The 19,209-nt window shown below is 44.5% G+C and overlaps 1 protein-coding gene across 1 annotated transcript in view; it reads left to right on the forward strand.

The window, feature by feature from the left end:
- Window positions 1-19,209, forward strand: part of LOC122398875 (protein vein-like) — a 339,794-nt gene that overhangs the window by 306,434 nt on the left and 14,151 nt on the right. Inside the window, exon 5 of the mRNA XM_043399138.1 lies at window positions 7,756-7,814. Within this exon, the coding sequence (XP_043255073.1) occupies window positions 7,756-7,814 (59 nt within the window). The remainder of the gene's footprint in view (window positions 1-7,755; window positions 7,815-19,209) is intronic.

The raw sequence follows: 19,209 nt of genomic DNA on the forward strand, positions 1-19,209 counted from the left end.
GTGGGATTCGAATGAAACGACAATACTTTTTATTAAATGATACCTCAGGATCTCCTTTGTCGAGTCTCACATTTCTCCAAGTTCAAACCAAAGAGATATCCTACATTTGAAAATTGCAAAATACAACGATAATTTAAATAAAACAGATATTTAATTGAATTTATTTGTTCCTCTATTTGTGAAAACTCTCCTATTTTTTAGTTAACGTAAATTTCAAATAAAACAGTTAAAAGCGTTGGGAGCTGCTGGTAACAAAATTGAAATATAATTTGGAGTGCAAAGGGTTAAGAGATCTGTTACAAGACTGTGACTTCACCCGCAGAAGAAAGGCGAGAGTGAAACACAGTTCGCCCTAACGACGAACTCTTATCTTCCTATAATAAACACCATGAGTTCATAGAACCCATGGCCAAAATTCCAGACATGTACAATAGTCACTGGAGATGATTTTTGTAACAACGTGAGACGGTTAGGAAATCCAACATTAACAAAAACTGTAGAAGTATTGTGAATACGTGGACGACAATTAGGAAAAGGAATGTACGGGCGAGAGGAGCGGTAAACAACCTGTTTTATCAATACCACGGACGAGCGGAGATAACTTTTCGGGTGGAAATGTTGACCCAACGGGATCGGTGACGGTCCTCGCGCGAAATGGGTAAGGAAAGCTATATACGGGAACGAGGCGAGCGAGGTTGGAAAAGTTAGTTTCGGTGACATATGTGGCCAACACACGTACAGGCGGAAGTTGAGTCGGGATCGGGGTAGGACCACCCCGCCACGGGCTGCGTGACATTTCCACCCCGTAACTATCTCGAACCGTCGCTTAAGGAAATAGAGCTGTCGGGCGCAAGCACGCCTCTCGCCGCGACGGCAACCGGCTCTCAAGATGTGCCAATAAATGGTAATCGGCGCAAAAAATTCGCCTATCCCCTGTCGAGAGCCTGTCAACGAATTTACGACGAGCACACATCCCGCTTATTAGTTTAGTAAGCGAGATTCCCGGTCCCCGGAACCGGCGTTAAAAAATTCCTTTTACGAAAACGGCTGTCGAATTTGTTCGAGTTTCGCCCATAATCGTCGTCGACGCTTCGTGAATTATCGATAATTGTTTGATCGAGGCATCGAGACGTCGCGACTCGCGTTTTCGCGTTTGTTCGCGATCTCGTAATATTTAAATTCGATGACTGCGAGCCGTGCCAGGAGATCGATTAATTACTCCGAGTAGCTGGCGGTGACTGATCGAAACTCGTGGGAGGGGGGTGGAAATCTGCGCTGAAAAATCGGCGGCCGCGGAACGGTGCTCGCTACATAGAAAAGCACTTCAATCGGATTGGTCGGTGCGACGAGTCGTTTGATTAAGTTTCCGTTTATTACCCGCGGACGTGGCCGCGCGCAGTGGCCCCCCTCTCATTATTATTCGTTTCCCGGGATCAATGGCCGACTTTCAGCGCGCGGCTCGATACCGATTCCGGTCAATTTCGCGTTCCCGTAACGCGATATTAAAATTGCCGTTAAACGATACCCCTTTCGCGTTTTACGCATCGAGTTTCCGGCATCGGTGTTTCATTTTGTTCGAACGCCCGGGAAACAAACGGGGTTTTCCGTTCCGCGCGATTATCGGGGCTACGCGGCTCGACCCCGCGTAACCTTTCCGTGCCAAGGCTTTCGCAAAACCCATTAACCCCCGGGAACCGTCGACTTTTTCTGCCTTTGCTTCGATTCCACCCTCCGGTGCCCCAACCTGCTCCCATTGCCTTTGAATTTATGGAACCACAATGCGAGGGTGTGGCGGAATTGAGGGAACAAACAAAATTCAAGATTTTGCAATCACCTCCTACGTGAAACACGTTACATACAGAATATTAAAAGCCTTTCTTTGCAAAAATAGATTTTTCATATAAGAACTCTGTCTTTCTAATATTACTATACACAGCTGAGTTTCTAGTGTAAATAAATAAAAAAAAAAGGCTTCTAATTTGACAAGTAACCGAAGAGAGTCTTGGCGAATCGTGGAACAAAATTTTGATCAATCGTTTATTATGGTGTCTTGTCGAGCACCGTCACTTTTTTTTATTCTCGAATATCTCAGACGGGAGTTCGCGAAAACTTCTGGCGGAAAAGTTTCGTTCGACTCGGCCGTGTATATCCAATAAGGCGACCGGGCGGAAAAATTCCGAACGTGTTAGCGAATAAAAGGCACCGCTCGAATAAGGTCAGAGGGCGCGGAAAGTCGCGGAGGGGGTCGAGAATTTTACGAGCGTCGACTTACGATCCGCAGTGTCCTGGCGGCGCGCGAGCCGTCGAACGGTCCGGATCTTTCTCTAATTAATTAGCGGGGCGTTTAATTAAGCGAAACGGACGAATTTCCCGGGGTCGTAGCTACCGGGCCACCCCCTCGAGTAAACCGAGAATCGGCGCAAGAGCGCGGCAATCGCCGGGTCCCGATGTATTCCGTCGCTCGTCCCGAATTAATTTCTCGCGTACGAGGTCCCAAGACGTTTCGTCTCGAACGATGTTTTGCCAAACAACTACGGGCGACGGGGCTTCTCATCGAGAAACAAAATTAATTCTCGGGAGAGAAACGATAATGGAAAATAAATTTGTCGATTTTATGTCGGCGTTCAAAGTTCCTGTTTCCTAGAAAATTTCACTTTGGGCATTGGCAAAGTGACGTAGATGTTGGCGTCGGATTGTAGGCCAATCGAACCAAGAGAACGGGGTCAAAGGGTTTTATAAATAATCTAACAAAGATAAAAAGTCTGACTTCACGAAAGACAAACAACTTCCCGTCAGAGATAAGCAAAATTCTCGCCTGGATAAACTGTTCATCGGTTGAACGATATTAAAAATTAAAAATCTAACCCTTCCAATCGAATGTATCCAACGTTTGCCTATCGTTGATTCTCGGATTTCTAGGAAAGAGGAGTTGAGAAACGCTGTTCCGGTGGCCGCAGCGTTCAGAATAAGAGCGTCGAATCAACCGCCAACGCGAGAGCTCTATCGTGTCGCAGGGTGAAAGAGCACTTATTCCCCCGATGACGAGCCTCGAGTGGGACACCTAGCCTAAGCTCTGCGGGTTCGTGTGGCTCGATTCTTCGGCGTGGAATCGAGTCCCGCGGTCGTCCTTCCGCCGAATTCCGGCAAATTCGCCCCGCCGTGAACTGCACCCGGGGTAGGGGAATACTGGAACTTCCGGCGGGCGAGGTTGCACGGCAGAGATACTCCCTGTTCGATGCTGGCCGGTGAACGACACGACGATGGAAAATGATCGAGGGCGAACACCGCTATCCGACGTCCCAATTTCCCAGACAGTAACCTGTCCCGCCAGCTGGCACCCTTCGGGACATCAGGGTTTTCCCTCGTGATCCGATACCCGGACCCTCTCTTTCCCTCGTTCGCTCCTGTACACCACGTACCGGGATTATGGTTCGGCATAAATCTACTTATAACGGCCGGCAACTATTCGTCGACGCCGGGGACTATTTCACGAGCTCCTCCGTGACATAAACGCACGGCGTAAATCGTGGCTCTTCGACGGACAGGGGTTACCCACCATCCCCGATTACCCTCTATCTGGAAACATATCTCTGGACCCGTCGTTTCTCCGCAATCTTCGTTTCCCTCCTATCTGGACCATCGAAATAGCACAGAAGCCTTTTCGATTAGGGGAACGCGTCGGGGATCTAATACGGGGGATCTTTTTACCGTATAGAGAAACTGTAACATCAATTTTTCTACAATTTTCTACAACTTGATTGGCAACAATTTGATTTTAGACGACTGCTAACTCAAGATTTTGCCCTAGCACTTATTTTGGTAACCTCTACTATACAGGTTTATTTTCGAACGTATAGAATTAACTTTTAAATTTTGTCGTCGCGGTACAGATGGATTTACAATGTAAGATATAATTGAATTTGATTCCATCGTAAAAGTATCTCTGTGAAATCCTGTGTCTCCTGTACCTGTTCTTCTTCGAGGGGTAATGTAATTATAATCGAGGAACACAGTGTCACGGATTCCTCTTCGAACGTCGATGTCCCGGTATTTCAAAGGGCGAAGACCCCAGGGGGCAGCTGTCGACCAGAGGAAACTCCGCGCTAATTACTTGGACTCCGATTAACCCTGCGATCGCAATATATCATTGAGAGAAGGGTGGTCTGGTGAAAGACACCGGATTAAGGGTAACGAATCGATCCTTCCCATTCCTGTCGTTTATCAAATCGAGAACCGACTTGCCTCTGTCAGGTTCGTTTGTTTTTCGATGGGGGGAGGGGTCGGACGATTAGACACTGTCTGAGGCTTCAGCGTGTAAGCCGCTGTCCTTTACGGGGCGATCGTTACGAACGGTCTGCCATAATTGCACACGGGGATCCGAAAACAGTGACACTCGAGCATCCACAGGTCCAACGATCGTTTTAATGGCGCTTGCCATCAATTTTACGACTATATTCCGATAAATTAAACCTTGTAGCGGGAAATCACCCGGATAAGGGTAGTATTATAACAGAGAAATATGAAATTTGTATCTACTTGGAATTAAATCGAGCGCCAAGGAGTTAAACTGCTGAAGTTTCACTAAATATTTTCCAAGCATTCGATTACACGTCGATCGAATATTTCCTATATTCCGATAAATTAACCCCTTAACGTTCATGCCCGAGTCTGACTGCTTTGAGAAACGATATTTGTTTTAATTGTTTAAGGGATGATAATATTTGTTTTCCTTCAAATTATACGTTGGATACAACATTGTAATTAACAAAAACCGCATTTTTAGAAACAAATCCAATAAAGAAAACTGATCATTCTTGGTTAACCCGAAAAATATGAGCGTTAAGGGGTTAAACCTTGTACTATATGAAAATCACCCGGATAAGGGTAGCATTATAACAGAGAAATAAGGAATTTGTATCTACTTGGAATTAAATCGAAAGCCAAGGAGTTAAACTGCTCAAGTTTCACTAAATATTTTCCAAGCATTCGATTACATGTCGATCGAATATTTCCTAAAGCAGACCTCTGGCCCTTGCTAGAAAATTTCGCCAAAATCAAACGGTTCGTAAATAAACCACGGAATTCCCATTCGAGCTAGCATATAGTGGAAACTACCCCCTCCACCGATGGATCGTTATCGGTAGACAGCGAGTGTTTCGCGACGCGACAACCGTTATACATATTTATACGCACGCCAGTTTGTAACTGGATGCTCCACGGGGGAGGGTTTGAAGGGACGAAGAAGGCGAAGGTTGAGAGGGGGCGCTTCTGGCTCGTAACCCGTACGCAAGAGGGTAGGAATACCTATGCGCCTCGGTGGATGCAGCCGCCATACGACCAAGTTAAGTAACCCAGTTTTCAGGATCCGGGGGGGGGTTGCTGGAGCCCCAACCTAGCTGCCCCAACCTAGGCTGCCAGAGAGAGTGTTTCGAAATAAAGTACGGTACATTATAGCCCGGAGTCGTTCCGCACACATTCAGAAAGGGACACGAGAGGGGTGGTAGACGCGCATGCGTTCGCACACTCGACGAATTTCAAAGAGAAACATACGAACGGACCAGCGGTACAGGGGGGTGGTGGGCGGAGGGCAGAACGATATGGAAGGTGATAAAAAGACGATGGAGGAAGGAGGAAGAAGGACGGGTGGAAAGGGGGAAGCAGAGCGAGGGGGGTGGGCCGATGCGCCTCCGCCCCTTTCAAGTGTTATCTTTGAAATTGCGTTCCGCGGGAGCGTTATTAAATTAAGTAAACCGCAAAAAAGTTTCTTTCGAGCCGGCAAGCCCGGTGCGCGACGGTACACTCGCGGTGTAGTTACAGACTGAGCCTCACTCGCGGCATATATGGGAATTAATACCCGAGGAAAACCACCGACCTGCGCGCCCCTTTCATCCCTACCGCGACCACACGCACATAGAACCGACAGCCGGCATCGACCTTCTAACCAGCTCAGGCAGACTACGGTTCCATAAAAAGGCGCTTTTAATTTTGCGATCGTAATACACGAAGCTTTGCTCGGCCAGCTGCGACGAGCTACCCTCCGGAATCGTGGCTAAGACTCCGCAGCGGCCGACCAACGGCTCTCGCTCCGAAAAACGCGAACCTTCCGACTGTTCTCGAGCGTTTCTCGTTCTTTTTTTCGTTCCTATTTTCCGCGAAAGTTTCTCAAAAGCGATCTCCTTTTTATACGGCGTGTTTCGCCGCGCGCCGTTAACGACAGAAAATTCAAAGAATCCCCCCTCGGTTTGTAATTAACGGGGACCGTTGAAGACTCGATGTAGCGCGATCCGTCCACCGTCCAATTACGCCGATAATGAAATCGCCGGTCCGGTTAACAGAGGTCGAGATCACGCTCTTTATCGTCGATTTTCCTCGACTAATCGTAACGTCTTCTTTTGCTCGCTAATTATCCTGGGGAGGTGGGAGGGAAAGTTTCGCGACTTTGCGCCGCGCAAAAAGAAACAAAAGTACGACGACTTTCGAGGAACTCGACGAACAATTTTCCCCCGGTAATAAAGGACGCCCTTTAAAGCGATCGAGTCCCGCGAAGAGGGCCCCTTTGATGCTCGCCGGCTGCGAAACTTTTTATTCGTCGGAAGTTTGACAGTTTCGCGAGCCCGTGGTCCGCGGAAAAGGGTTTCGATGTCGGCCCCCCCCTTCTATCGAAGTCGCGAAAACAATGGCGGATCTCGAGGACGCGAGAAAATCGATCCCTCGAGACGTTTCTTCTGCTTTCAAACTATTCAAAATACCAAAGTATCAATTAAATATGTAAAAGAGCCCGGTTACTTTATAACGCGTGCCCCGATCTCGCGATTGTTCTACATTAATAAAATTGGCCACTTCGTGCCACGGATATAAACACCTGTCGGCGTTTCAATTTGATACCATTTTTCTGGGCAGAAATATCGCCCCTCGTTTCCTGGCAAATTAAAAGAATATTGTCGACGACAACGCGAAGCACAGACGAGCAATCGTACACTCGTGGTACGCGAGCTCCAACTTTTACAACGGTGGTTTAACGACCGACTTTAATTCACTGTTCTTTTTACGGGGTCAGATATCGACGTATAAATATTCCAACATGTTCCAGCACGCACTCCCGACGAAAGTTTATAGAGCCGTCGGTTTGCTATCGCAAGCTTTACGCCCAACGGAGGGCTCGTGTGTCCCATAAAACCTGTCAGCCGGGAAATTCAGATCACCAAACAGATTCTGTCCTTTATTTCTCTACTCTGACCCTCGAACGTCACTGGCAGTCATATCTGTGCAGGGAACAAATAGAAATGTCACGCGACTCTAATCGGTAAATAACGAATAAAAGAAATTATTCTGGGGTGTTTTGTGGTTGCAGAACACCACTGGAGCCTTTCGAGACCCTTTATAATAAATCAAATTCCTTTTATGAGGTCGCCATACTTGTGCAAGAAACGTACGAATCGAACAATTTTAATTCTCAATCTCGTTGAGTGAAACGTTAATGTAAATGTTACGCGACTCTGATCGGTGAATAACGAATAAACGAAATTATTGTGGGGTGTTTTGTGGTTGCAGAACATCACTGGGATCTTTCGAGACCCTTCTTGTATAAATAAAATTCCTTTTATGAGGTCGCCATACTTGTGCAAGAAACGTACGAATCGAACAATTTTAATTCTCAATCTCGTTGAGTGAAACATTGATATAAATGTTAAGTGACTCTAATCGATGAATAACGAATAAAATAAACGATCGTGGTTGTTTGTTTTGTGATTGCAGATGCGCGGAAGGCTTCACGGGTCTGCGGTGCGAGACGAAGGACGTCAGCAGCACCGGAAGTGTGTACAACAGGCGTAGGGCGCCGTTTTCCTGCAAGCTGGGACTCTCGACCTCGTACTACTGCTAGCGATAATCGCGCGGGGCCCTTCCAATTCCGAGCTCGTCCTTTTTCTGACGTTCGAACCAAAATGGGGGTGGTGCTCGGTTAACACAGTCAGTCGAAACAGCCCCTCGATGCCCACGAGAAGAATAGTCCGTGAGAGGGCCAACGCGCGACCAAGAAACCGAACGTAGAGGCGATAAATCGATCCGCGGATCGAACGTGTGAGAGCAGCGCGACGAGACGCAGCGATTAACGGGGGTGAAACACGAAAATAAACGGGAAAGCGAATTCTCGCGCATGATTTTCGAGCAACCGTTGTTGTCGGGCATTAGAACGAGTCCTTCCGTATTGTAGGACCAGGTTCCAAAAAGATCAATTTTGGCACCGGGGCATTCGTACCTTCTTCGTTTCTCATACTTATTACCGTCTTCCTCGACTTCTACTTCCTCTACTTCTACTTCTACGACTGCTATCGTTACACTCTCTCTTTTTAGAAAATGTCGCGTCACGACACCGTTGCCTCGCGGTCCCTATAGAAATTTTTAACTCGCGAGCAATCCAACGATGGAACGAACGTGTGCGTGCGCGTGCGTGTGTGTGTATGGTTGTATCTTTACGCGCGAAAGGGTGAACGTTGAGAGTGGATGAACGAGCGCGAGAGAGAAAACAGTTATGGCGGATTCCCGCCTCTCCCGGATCCCCTTCGGTTTCGTATCGGGAAGGCGGAAAGGAGAGCGTTTCGAGAGCGACGCTCGTGATTCAGAAATGGTGCTTGACCTCGAAAGATCGCGGGTCGCCGATGATAAACAAAAAGAAAAAAAAACGAAAAAAAGAGAATGGAGGTAAAAAACGATAAAAAAGAAAACAGGAAAAAAAAACGAGGAAGCTGCAGGCAGAAGGGCGTGTTCCGGAGGTCGCACTTTTCGGAGTCTCCGCGTGGAGAACAATACCAAAGAGCCCAGGGTCTCGATAAAGGACGTCGCGAGAGTAGTCGAAACACTCGGGAGATCGTTTAGGTCGATACGCTTACAGAAAAACACACGCTGGAACAGCGAGATCTGAAACTTTACGAGCATTAACCGTTTCGCCAGCGATGGGAACGAGACCGAACCTCTCAGAGTTGCTCGATCTTTATTCGCGAACAACGAATGAAATTTTTAATTCGTCGTTCGCGGACTTGAAACGCGACCTGTTTGTCCGAGATTTCACCATCTCGAGGGCTAAGGTCTCGAGAGCCCACTGAGGATCGAGAACGCATCTCGAGGTCCGCGTCGACTCGTCGAAAGGTTCGAGATCTCGCGAATTCGAGAATCACGCGGCTGGATATCCATCGCTGCTCGTCCTCGGTGGCTTCCCTTTCGTCGAAATGGAAAGGGAGCGTCGTCGTCGTTGCTGTTCGCGGGAAGAGTCGGGTCTTTTGTCGGTCGTTGTTGGAAAATGTGGGCCACGCCGGTGGAGCGTGAAGTCGCGAGCGAAAGGAGACGAAGAAAAGAGGTGGATAGGTCTGTCGCGAATAAACCTGGACGTAACGACAACGGGAACGGGAACGAGAGAACTCGACGATGTCGCATCCGTGGCTGTGTCACGGTTCGCGGACTCTGCCTTCCGAAAATTTCTTCGTATTTTTACGCGCGTCCAGACAATTCGAGAATGGCGCGGATCGATCTCGCGTCGGCTCAAATAAATGTATCTTGCTCGTCCGCCAACGACGAACTGAACCCACCAAATGAGTGGTTGACTATTTTTATTGGGTAACCGATCGAGCATTTATTAATTTATTTATTTATTCGCTATTTAAAAAAAAAAAAACAAAAACAGAATACAAGAAACTGTATTTTTTAGGAGCAAGATGAAGTAAGGCTGAATAGGGCTGTTTTACAACCTGACCCAAAAGTCGAATCCGAAACTTTTTCGCCCTCGTTCGCGGGTCTTCTTTTTGAATAAAATTCTGAACAACTCTGGCGAACAGTCATCCTAGTAACTAACTAGGACGAGTGGTACAACGTGCAAAAGTGAGTCGAAAATATAGAGTAAAATTATATCGTAGGACGCTTCGTTTTTCGAGGTAATTTCATTGAAATGTTTTTGGGGCACGCGAGTCGAACTTGGCACAATTTCGACTCGATGATACCAATTTACGACACATTTTAGCAATTTTAATAACAGTATTCATCGCAAGAACGAAGCATCGTACGAAAAAATTATATTCTACGTTTTTTATTTATTTTTCCATGTAGAATTAATACCCATTTGTATATATATAATAAGGCCTGAAACTAATATTCAAAGCCACATTTTCTATTTAAATTACTACAAAATTATGCTCAAGGGGAAGTGCAACCAAAGTCGAGGACGTTTTGGATTTGATCGATAAATGTTTCATTGGTTATCCAGAGTGAAATTACTAAATTCCAGACTCGAACTATTCGCGAGGATACATCGAACTCGATCCCGCTCGCGTGGGAGGGCAGTTTTCGGGCCAGAATTTTCCAGCAACGATTGATAATAACCTCTTCGGCGAACGTAAAAATAACACCGAGGTAACCGAGGAAAAACATTGGCCCACTCGAGCGGCGAACAATTCGACACACAGAGAGCGAGAGACCACTAGGCAAAAACGATTTTATGTAAAATATGATAATGTAATACGCGCTAGGCTAGCTAAAGCAGAGACTTAAGGTAGTTACGATCACAATGATCGAAAAGGGATGGGGCGTGTGGGAATACACGCTGTACTCCAGCAGTCTCGGGACCCTATTTATGTTTTATATTATATTATATATATATATATTATATATATAAATATGTGTATAAACATTTTTAATTTATTTATTTAATTCATTAATTTTATTGATTTACGATTAAACGACATCTCCATCTTGGCAACCGCCTTTGTTTTTAACCTTATGTTCACCTTTCTTACAATTTTTCTTTCTTTCTTTTTATATTTTCTGTGCGTTTTTCTACGCGTCTAACGTTTTAACAACGTTCGAACGAACTCCATTTCACGTGTTTGTCATGCTCGTATAAAACACAGAGAAATAACAGCGATCATTTTGCAATTGGAAAAAAGTATTCAACGTCTCAAACTCTGCATGGCAAACTTTTATTATTCGAGCACTGGACGATGGACTCCAACGGGTCAGTTTTACGTTTCCTCGATTTTTCTCGCGAAAAGGTAGGTGCATTTATTTCTTTTTTTTTTCTCTCTCTTCCGTTACGTTCGATTACCGTCTCTGAATCCCCCCTCGACGAAAGTTCATAGACTTTGGCGACGAAAGAATACTCGAAGAAAGCCAATAAGAAATTTTCATAGCCGGGGAGTTCCGCGTTCGGTCTCTTGTTCGGTCTCTTATTGCGTTCCGGCAAGTCGTTTCGAGACGGCTCGCTCGTCTAGCCGTTGGAAATAGCTTCCCGACGCGGTTCCACCGTCCTCCTGGATACGGAAAAACAACGCGAAAGCGAACGAGACGACGCCCCCCCTTCTTCCGTAATCGTCAAAGAACACCCAGCTACAAAGTAGTTCGCTGGAAAATGGTCTGGCCGCGTCCAAGACCTTGTGCGTGCAGTACTCCCTCGCTATTTGCATCAATCTGCGTTACGAACAGTTGCAACGGAACTATCCCCCCCCACAGTTTGCTCTTCTCCAGATTCGAAGACGGGCAAAATATTGTGCCTCGTCGATTTCTTCGTTATTATTAATATAAACATTAACCCAATAATGGAAGGTATAGATCAGCCATTCCAAGGTGCAAAACTTTCGAATAAAATTGATTCTGTTTTCTAAAGTATCGATCTCCGTAACGTTGTTTCAAATTCCAAGTATCTTTCATTCGATCCTTGGAACGTCCTCTTCTTGGACGATTGCTCGCAAGTGGTTCCTCCAAAAGCTCGAACGGCTTCTCTCAATTCCATAAATATTTCAACGTTGGTTTCGATCGATAAATCGGTGGCCAAGAACCGGAGACTACTTCGGTATTCACTGATCGTCGCCGGAAAAGCTATGGATAAAAAAAGCTTGGAGGCGGTAACCGGTTAGCAGGAAGTGTTCTTGAAATTTCCACGAAATTAATTTCCGGAATTACTTTATTATAGAGAAATTTGAGTCCCCCGGTGAACGAAGTCTACGATCTTTTAAGCTCTCTTTTTTGCTTCGCGAAGTCTTTATTGGGTTTCCTGTCTTGAGAAATCTTCATGGATGATCTAACCGTTGCTTCAAAGAAGCTTCTTCGAGCTTCGACGACCAGGAACATTGAGAAACTTCTCCGAGCGCTTAGTCTGGGCGATCATTTTTCTACCGCCACGAGGGCGAACCCTTCCGAAAGAATTCGAGTTTCTCGAGGCAAGTGGGCGCCATTGAAAGGGAACCCTTCCGGAAGAATCCCACTGTCCCAAGGCAACAGGACACAATGGCGAGTACGCGTACAAAAGAAGGATCGACCGAAACCTTGCGCACTTGTTACTTCTTTAACGTCCTCTTCCCGTTAAGGAAACGCCGCGGCATTCATACTTGACTATATGTACAGTGCGTATGAACCATCTTAAATTCACTTCGAGGCGAACGCTGAATACGATAAACCTCATCGTTGGTTTTATCCACGATAATTTACTTTCTTCTGTTACTTCGTAAATATGATATCCTTACGACCAAAGAAAATACGATAAACGATAGATTTTTCGTAAGTTAATGATTTTTAATTTTTGAATTCAACGTCATCTAACGTTTCATCCGCGCCATTGATAGCTTCAATTGTGCCAAGAAAACAATTATAAATATATATACAAGGGGGTACAATAAACCTAAACGTACAAAAAGCTGACTTATAACCAGGACTACAATTTGGACTAATGGCTCGACATAGAGCTCGCGTAATCTTAACCCTTTTAGTGCCAAACGACGATATATCGTTGCGTATGCGATGGTGCCTTATTCTTCGCATTAGGAGAAAGCTCTGTCTCAAAAAAAATTTGTAAAACATTATAAAGGGTCTAATTTTAGTGCAAAAGCATTTTTGGTGAATAGACACACCCTCAAAATCCTACCCACTTTCAAGAAAAAAATTCGAGTAGGTATTGAGGTATATGAGGTATTTAGACGAAATTAAAAAATTTCGAATGGTACTAAAAAAATTATATTTAGTTGCAGGGGTTAATTACAAGCATTTTTGGTGAATAGACACACCCTCGAAATTCTACCCACTTTCGAGAAAAAAATTCGAGTACATGTGAAATTCTTCGACAAAATTAAAAGTTTCCGAATCATTCTAAAAAAATTATATTTAGTTGCAGGGGTCAATTACAATTAATTTTGGTCATTAGACATAGTCCTGAAATCCTATCGACTTTTGAGAAAAAAATTCGCGTACATGTGAAATTCTTCGACAAAATTAAAAGTTTCCGAATCATTCTAAAAAAATTATATTTAGTTGCAGGGGTTAATTACAAGCATTTCTGGTAAATACACATACCTTCGAAATCCTACCCACTTTCGAGAAAAAAATTCGAGTAGGTACTGAACTTTTTAGATGAACTTAAAATATGTAAAATCACACTAAAAAAATTATATTTAGTTACAGGGGTCAATTACAATCATTTTTTATCATTACACATACCCCCGAAATCCTACGCATTTTCGAGAAAAAAATTTCTTACCGAAAATCTAATTAGGTGCCTTTTTTCGACGAAAAAAAAATTTCAAATTGTTCTGGAAAAATTATTTTCGGTTGTGGGAGTCGATCACAGTCATTTTTGGTGAATAGACATACCCTCGAAATCCTGCGCGTTTTCGAGAAAAAAATTCAGTACTTTTTAACAAAGCCTCATCTATGTTTTTTATCATATTTTATAATGATGTTATTTATATGATTTGCAATAAATATTGAAATACAATTGCCATTACTTTATTCTTTCTTTATTTCGTAATATGCTGCTTTTTGAATTTTGTAAATATCATTCTTAGTTTGGTTTTTATGAGCTTTTTTCTAACCATAACAAACTCGTTAAATTGGCTCGGTATTCTTCGCATAGGCACCCGTTTTTCGCTCGCCACTAAAAGGGTTAACATTAAATAATGTCCGTCGCACTTAATGCTACTTACAAACATAGTTTTAAGAGAAGTTACTTATACCAGGGGCAAGATTTAATATTTTGTATAGAAAAATGGCACCAAAAAAGCTATACAAAGTGCGTTTAAAAGAAAGTAATGATTTCCACGGCACGAATCACGGTCATCCAGTGAACAACGCGAACCAAAAAGCTGTCGAAAAGCATAAAGTTTTCCGATCGGTGGAATGACATGGTTGACTTCCATTTGGTAGAAATGTGGCGTCGCTGGTATCATTCCATCAATCGGAATCCTCGCGCCATACGTTGGTCCGTGACCCCACGGCAGCTCGTTTGCTCCGCGTTCTGCCAGCAGGTTTGCCAGATTAAAATTTCAATTTAAAGCCAAACAATTCTATAAAAACACCGGGGGAAAAACCAACAAAATTTAAATATATTTTTCATGCCCGCGTCAAATGAAAATCTCCAGACGCGAGTCATGATTATTCTTCCCCGTCGAAACGAACGGTACACCTGTCGAAAAACCTCGTTCGATTTCAAGCTTTTTAGCAATTTTTGGAGTTGCGGGAAAAAATTTCAAAGAAATCGATCTGACCTCCTTATCTAGACAGACGCCATTTTCGTTCGTTTCGAGGGTAGGATTGCGAGCAAATTTCACGTTTCACGGGAACAGAGACGTCAGGTGTGGCACGAAAGTTGGCGTTTTCCAGGGGTAAACCGAGCCAACGGAAAGTTTTCGCGCGGTCGACGCGCGAGCGGCCGGGTTCGGGCCAACCTGTTACTCCGTGAAAATACATTTAAAAGTGCGATAATTCATGGATAAGTTGCCCCGGACCAACGAACGATAAATTAATGTACAACGCCCGGCTGACAGCCGCTCGAAAATAGAAACGAGTTACTGGGTTACCCCCTCGTGAAATATAATCGAGTACTCGCAACAGACGCGGCTGGATTTAAATTTAATGCGAAACCGGCTGAAGGAACCATCGTTCTGTATGAATAATTTCGTGACGTCGATCCGCTCGATCCCGCCGTTCGAGGAACGTCGTTTCGAACGCGATTATTTATTTATTTTTACGAGATCTGCCTACCGGTGGTGGCTGTATCGCGCGCCATTACGAATTACGTTCGCGCCGATGCTATAACCGGGGCCCGAGACGCTGACGGGAACGTATGTTTTTAATAAACTTGCGTTGCAATGTAACGCCGTTGCGCCGAGAAACCGCATTAATTTCCCCGACGACGCTATAGAGACGCGAGTCGAGAAATTGCACGGATCGGTGGCGGAGTTGTTGTCGGGGGGCAGCTGGGGCCGTGAAGTTTGTGTTAGCGAGCGCGACGGGGAGAATTTTTCTCGCCGAAAAATCAGCCCCGTTTGTTAAATTGGTCGCGGTTAGCTTTTTATTTTCGACGCGCGATTTTTATCGTCCGCTTTATTTCTGGCGCGCCTTATTTCCACCGCGTTGCCTACCTCGGCGACGCTGACGGGGGTCGACCGGTGCACGCGATACCGATTTTCGTGAAAAACGCGGCGAAATAAAACGTACCGACGCCCACGCAGCCCGGCTGTATTAAACCTGTCTCGTGCATGTACCCAAAGAGAAATTGCTCCTTGCGCGACCGCTGGGGCTTCGCGGCGAGAATTCGTTCGCTCTTCGACCTTGGCTATTTTCGAACCCTGAAAGGGTTGAATACGCGTAAAATACGGGATAAAATTTTGTCGAACGAAGGTTCCTTTTTTCAAAGAAATCAACGTTGAAAAATGACATCGAGTTCCGATAAACTTGAGCGCCCAATGACACGATTCCCCTGTACTCGGATATTTTATTTCGATTCTGCGTGAAACAGTTGGTTCGTCATGTTCAAATAACGTTCTATACCCAGTTTTGATTAAAGACGAAACAAGATTTATTTAGCAATAAAGAATACAGCGGTTTGAACACGTGTCTATACATGGACAACAAGACAAGAGAGAAGCGCGAAGTGAAGTAAGTAAGGAAGGTAGAGGGGGAAAGGAATACAGGGCTCGTTTGCATGTTCAACAGAAACAATAGGTTGAAAATGTGGAGTGAAATTTTTTCATACGGAGCTTCGTTTTCGAGAAAATCGAGTTTGAATATTGCATTGCGCTGGGATTCGTGAAATGTAAGTAGAAATAGTGGTTAATGGTCAGACGAGCCAGATAAATCTTACTCGAGAGGATGCCCAACAATTCTCAAATTCAATTATCTCGAGAACGAAGCATCGAACGGAGAAAGTTTACTCTATATTTTGGATTCACTTCTTCCTCAATTGTATCAATCATGGCGATCGATTCGGTAATCGTGCTAGAAATCCTAGCATAACACGTTCTTGGGGGAAGATATTTTACGATTATTCCGTTGGGGGACAAAGGGTTCAAACCCTGATATTTCTCACATCTCGATCGGGATGATAACACATTCCTTGAACGTCGCCGAATCGGCGGACGCGGTGATTAATCGCGGCGCTAATTATCGAGAAGAGATCCGTCAAAATAACGAACCGACGAACCCGGGCGAAGGCGCGGAAAATGAAAAAACGCGAAGAATGCTCGTTAATTATCGCCCAAAGGGGGAGGGGAGGGTTCGCTGTTTCTACCGACGTTCGCATCCTGAAGCTGTTTCTATTTTTATGTCGCGAGTACCTGGGAACATCCCCCCCAGAATTACGTAATCTTAAAAAATATAAAACGAATATTGTGCGAATAATTAAAACGTTCGTAAATAAATTTTTACACGTTTCGTCCAGCGAAAGAAAGCCTTTTACGGCGAGTAGAACTACCGCTCGAAAACGAACGTCGAACTAGGGGTAACTTTATTTGCGGGCGAGCCGAAATTCATGCGTCAACGTCCTGTACATCCATCCCGGGGGACGTTCGTGCTGACGTTCTCTCGCTTCTAGGAACCTCCAGACCTCGAGTACGTGATTTCGAGCCCCGGTGTCCAGCGGACGCGATCACGTTTTGACGCACAGGACGTGCTCTCGACCCTACCGTGGCTCGTCTAATTTGGGGATCTTCGGAGATCTGCAAACGAGGTGGTCGACGCTGAAGATGGATCGAAATCTGGGTCGACGGCCAAAGACGCTCATCGAGAAACAAGAAACAGTCGTTTGGCGATGACACTGATCAGAAAGGGGTGGGGGACAACATTTTTAAAAGAATTTTGGACATTTAACTTCTGATATTTGACTATTAGATCACGATAATTATAATACGAGGTGGTCGACGTTGAAGATGGATGACGAAGACGCTCATTGAAAAACAAGAAACAGGCGACAAAATTTTTAAAAGTATCTAGGACATTTAACTTCTGATATTTGACTATTAGATCACGACAATTAGAAGGAGTAACAAGCTATGAATGGTTCTTAAAAATTGATGGTCCCAGAAAATGACGGAACTTGGGTCTGGGTTAGGTCTGGGTTAGGTCTGGGTTAGACTAATCTTAAATAAAAATTTTCGAGCAAAGTATGTTTGCGAATTATTGGATTCAGAACAACGCGAGAGAAAATCGAGTTTCTCCGGCGGAAAATTCACTTCCCCGTCGATAAGGGGTTTCCCCAAACAATCCGTAGAAATTCCGTGGCTCGCGCCAGACGAAATAACAATTTTTCCAATACCGCAATCTCGGGTCTCGGAATTCTCGGGATAACCGGGACCGATTTGTCGCGCGGAAATCACGGCTTAAAATCCACTGGCCAGAGACAAGGGGTCGCGTGGATCTTTCGCCATTGTGCCCGGCGAATCGAAGGAAAAACTGTTCGCGATAGGAACGAGGACGGCGGGCAACGACGGAAAGATCGCAAAAAGCTCGCGTAACGTTCGGTGAAACGAAGTTCGCCTTTATTGGAGAAACAGCCAGGGTGGGGAAGAGTTCTTCGCGCGGGAACGGCAGCTCCACTTTAAATTGGATTCCAAATATTTCCGTGATATTTTTAAATCCTCTCCCCCCTCCCGGGGGATAATAGGGTGGGGACACACACCCCGAAATCGCGTCATTATTTTCAATCGCGTAAACGAACACGCCCCGTGCGATACGTATCGCGTTTCGTCTGATTAAAAAACGCGAAGGAGCACGGAGGAACAAGTGCTGTTTCCTGTTTTTTGAACATTTTTAAATTACATTCCTACGAGAAAGCGACGATTGCAGATCGAAGAAATATTAACACGTTGACTGCCAGTCTAAAATCCTAAAATTGTCAACGAGATCAAAACTTTCATTTTAGGCAATCGTAAACTACACAACTTAAAAGTTGTCGTAGTAGAAGCCTATTAAAATTTATTTTCTTTAACATTTCAACTTGAGAATTGATTATTACAGTTCTACTGTTAAGAGTTCTGTCACCCATATATGGGTCACGTGGCAGTCAAAGTGTTAAAGTTATTAATTTACTAGTACTTAATTTACTACAATAATGCGAGTATGTGAACAGAGTAATTTTGCTGGACGAAGGCTATAATGTTTGACCCAATACAACTCGTATTTCCAATGGTTTTTCTCTTTTATTTATACTCGCGTGGAATAGGAGGTGCGAGAGACTTGGTCCCGACGTCTCTGGCACGCAGGCTTCCGGTTGGTAAAACGCGAATCGTCGATGTCGTTCTACCAATCGGATGCTATTGCGCCCGTGACGTCAGGAAAAGTTTTATGTCTTCTATTGTGTGCCGCGCTACAATGGTCATTTCAACAGTCACTTGACAACAATGGCGCGGAAGTTACGGAACAGCTTCCATACCTCTCGCGTTCTATAAAGGATTATATTTATCCTAACACTAACACTAACACTAACACGTTTCGAGATATTTTCCAGTTTATACGCCAAACGAATACAGACAATTTGGCCCGTTTATTTTGAAAGTGGCCTGAGTCCATTTATCTTCAAATCGAGATATTTAAGGGTTTGCGTTTCAATGAATTTAAAAATATACGTATAGGATACTAATGAGTCATACTGCTTGAGTGTATCTAAGGATGTTAAATTTATAGTTCCTATTAAAACAGTGGCAATTATTAAGTGAATAATATGTGAAAACTGATGTGTCAAGAATGATCGTATTTGCTCGGAATATAAGCAACCTGAAATGCTTTACCGATAAATAACATGAGGTTGTACATGTAACCATGGTAGCCGGAAAAAATTGAAAAATGGAGTTAGGCCACTTTCAAAATGAACGGCTCATTTAACGAATTAAAATATAGCTTCTCGACCCATCTAACGATCGCTGTAGGTGGATCGACTTTTCCGAAATAGTTGTAAGCTTTTGT

This window comes from Colletes gigas, unplaced genomic scaffold (assembly GCF_013123115.1).
Source record: "Colletes gigas isolate AHSC1104 unplaced genomic scaffold, ASM1312311v1 Colletes_gigas_Sc00002, whole genome shotgun sequence".
Classification (NCBI taxonomy): Eukaryota; Metazoa; Arthropoda; class Insecta; order Hymenoptera; family Colletidae; genus Colletes; species Colletes gigas.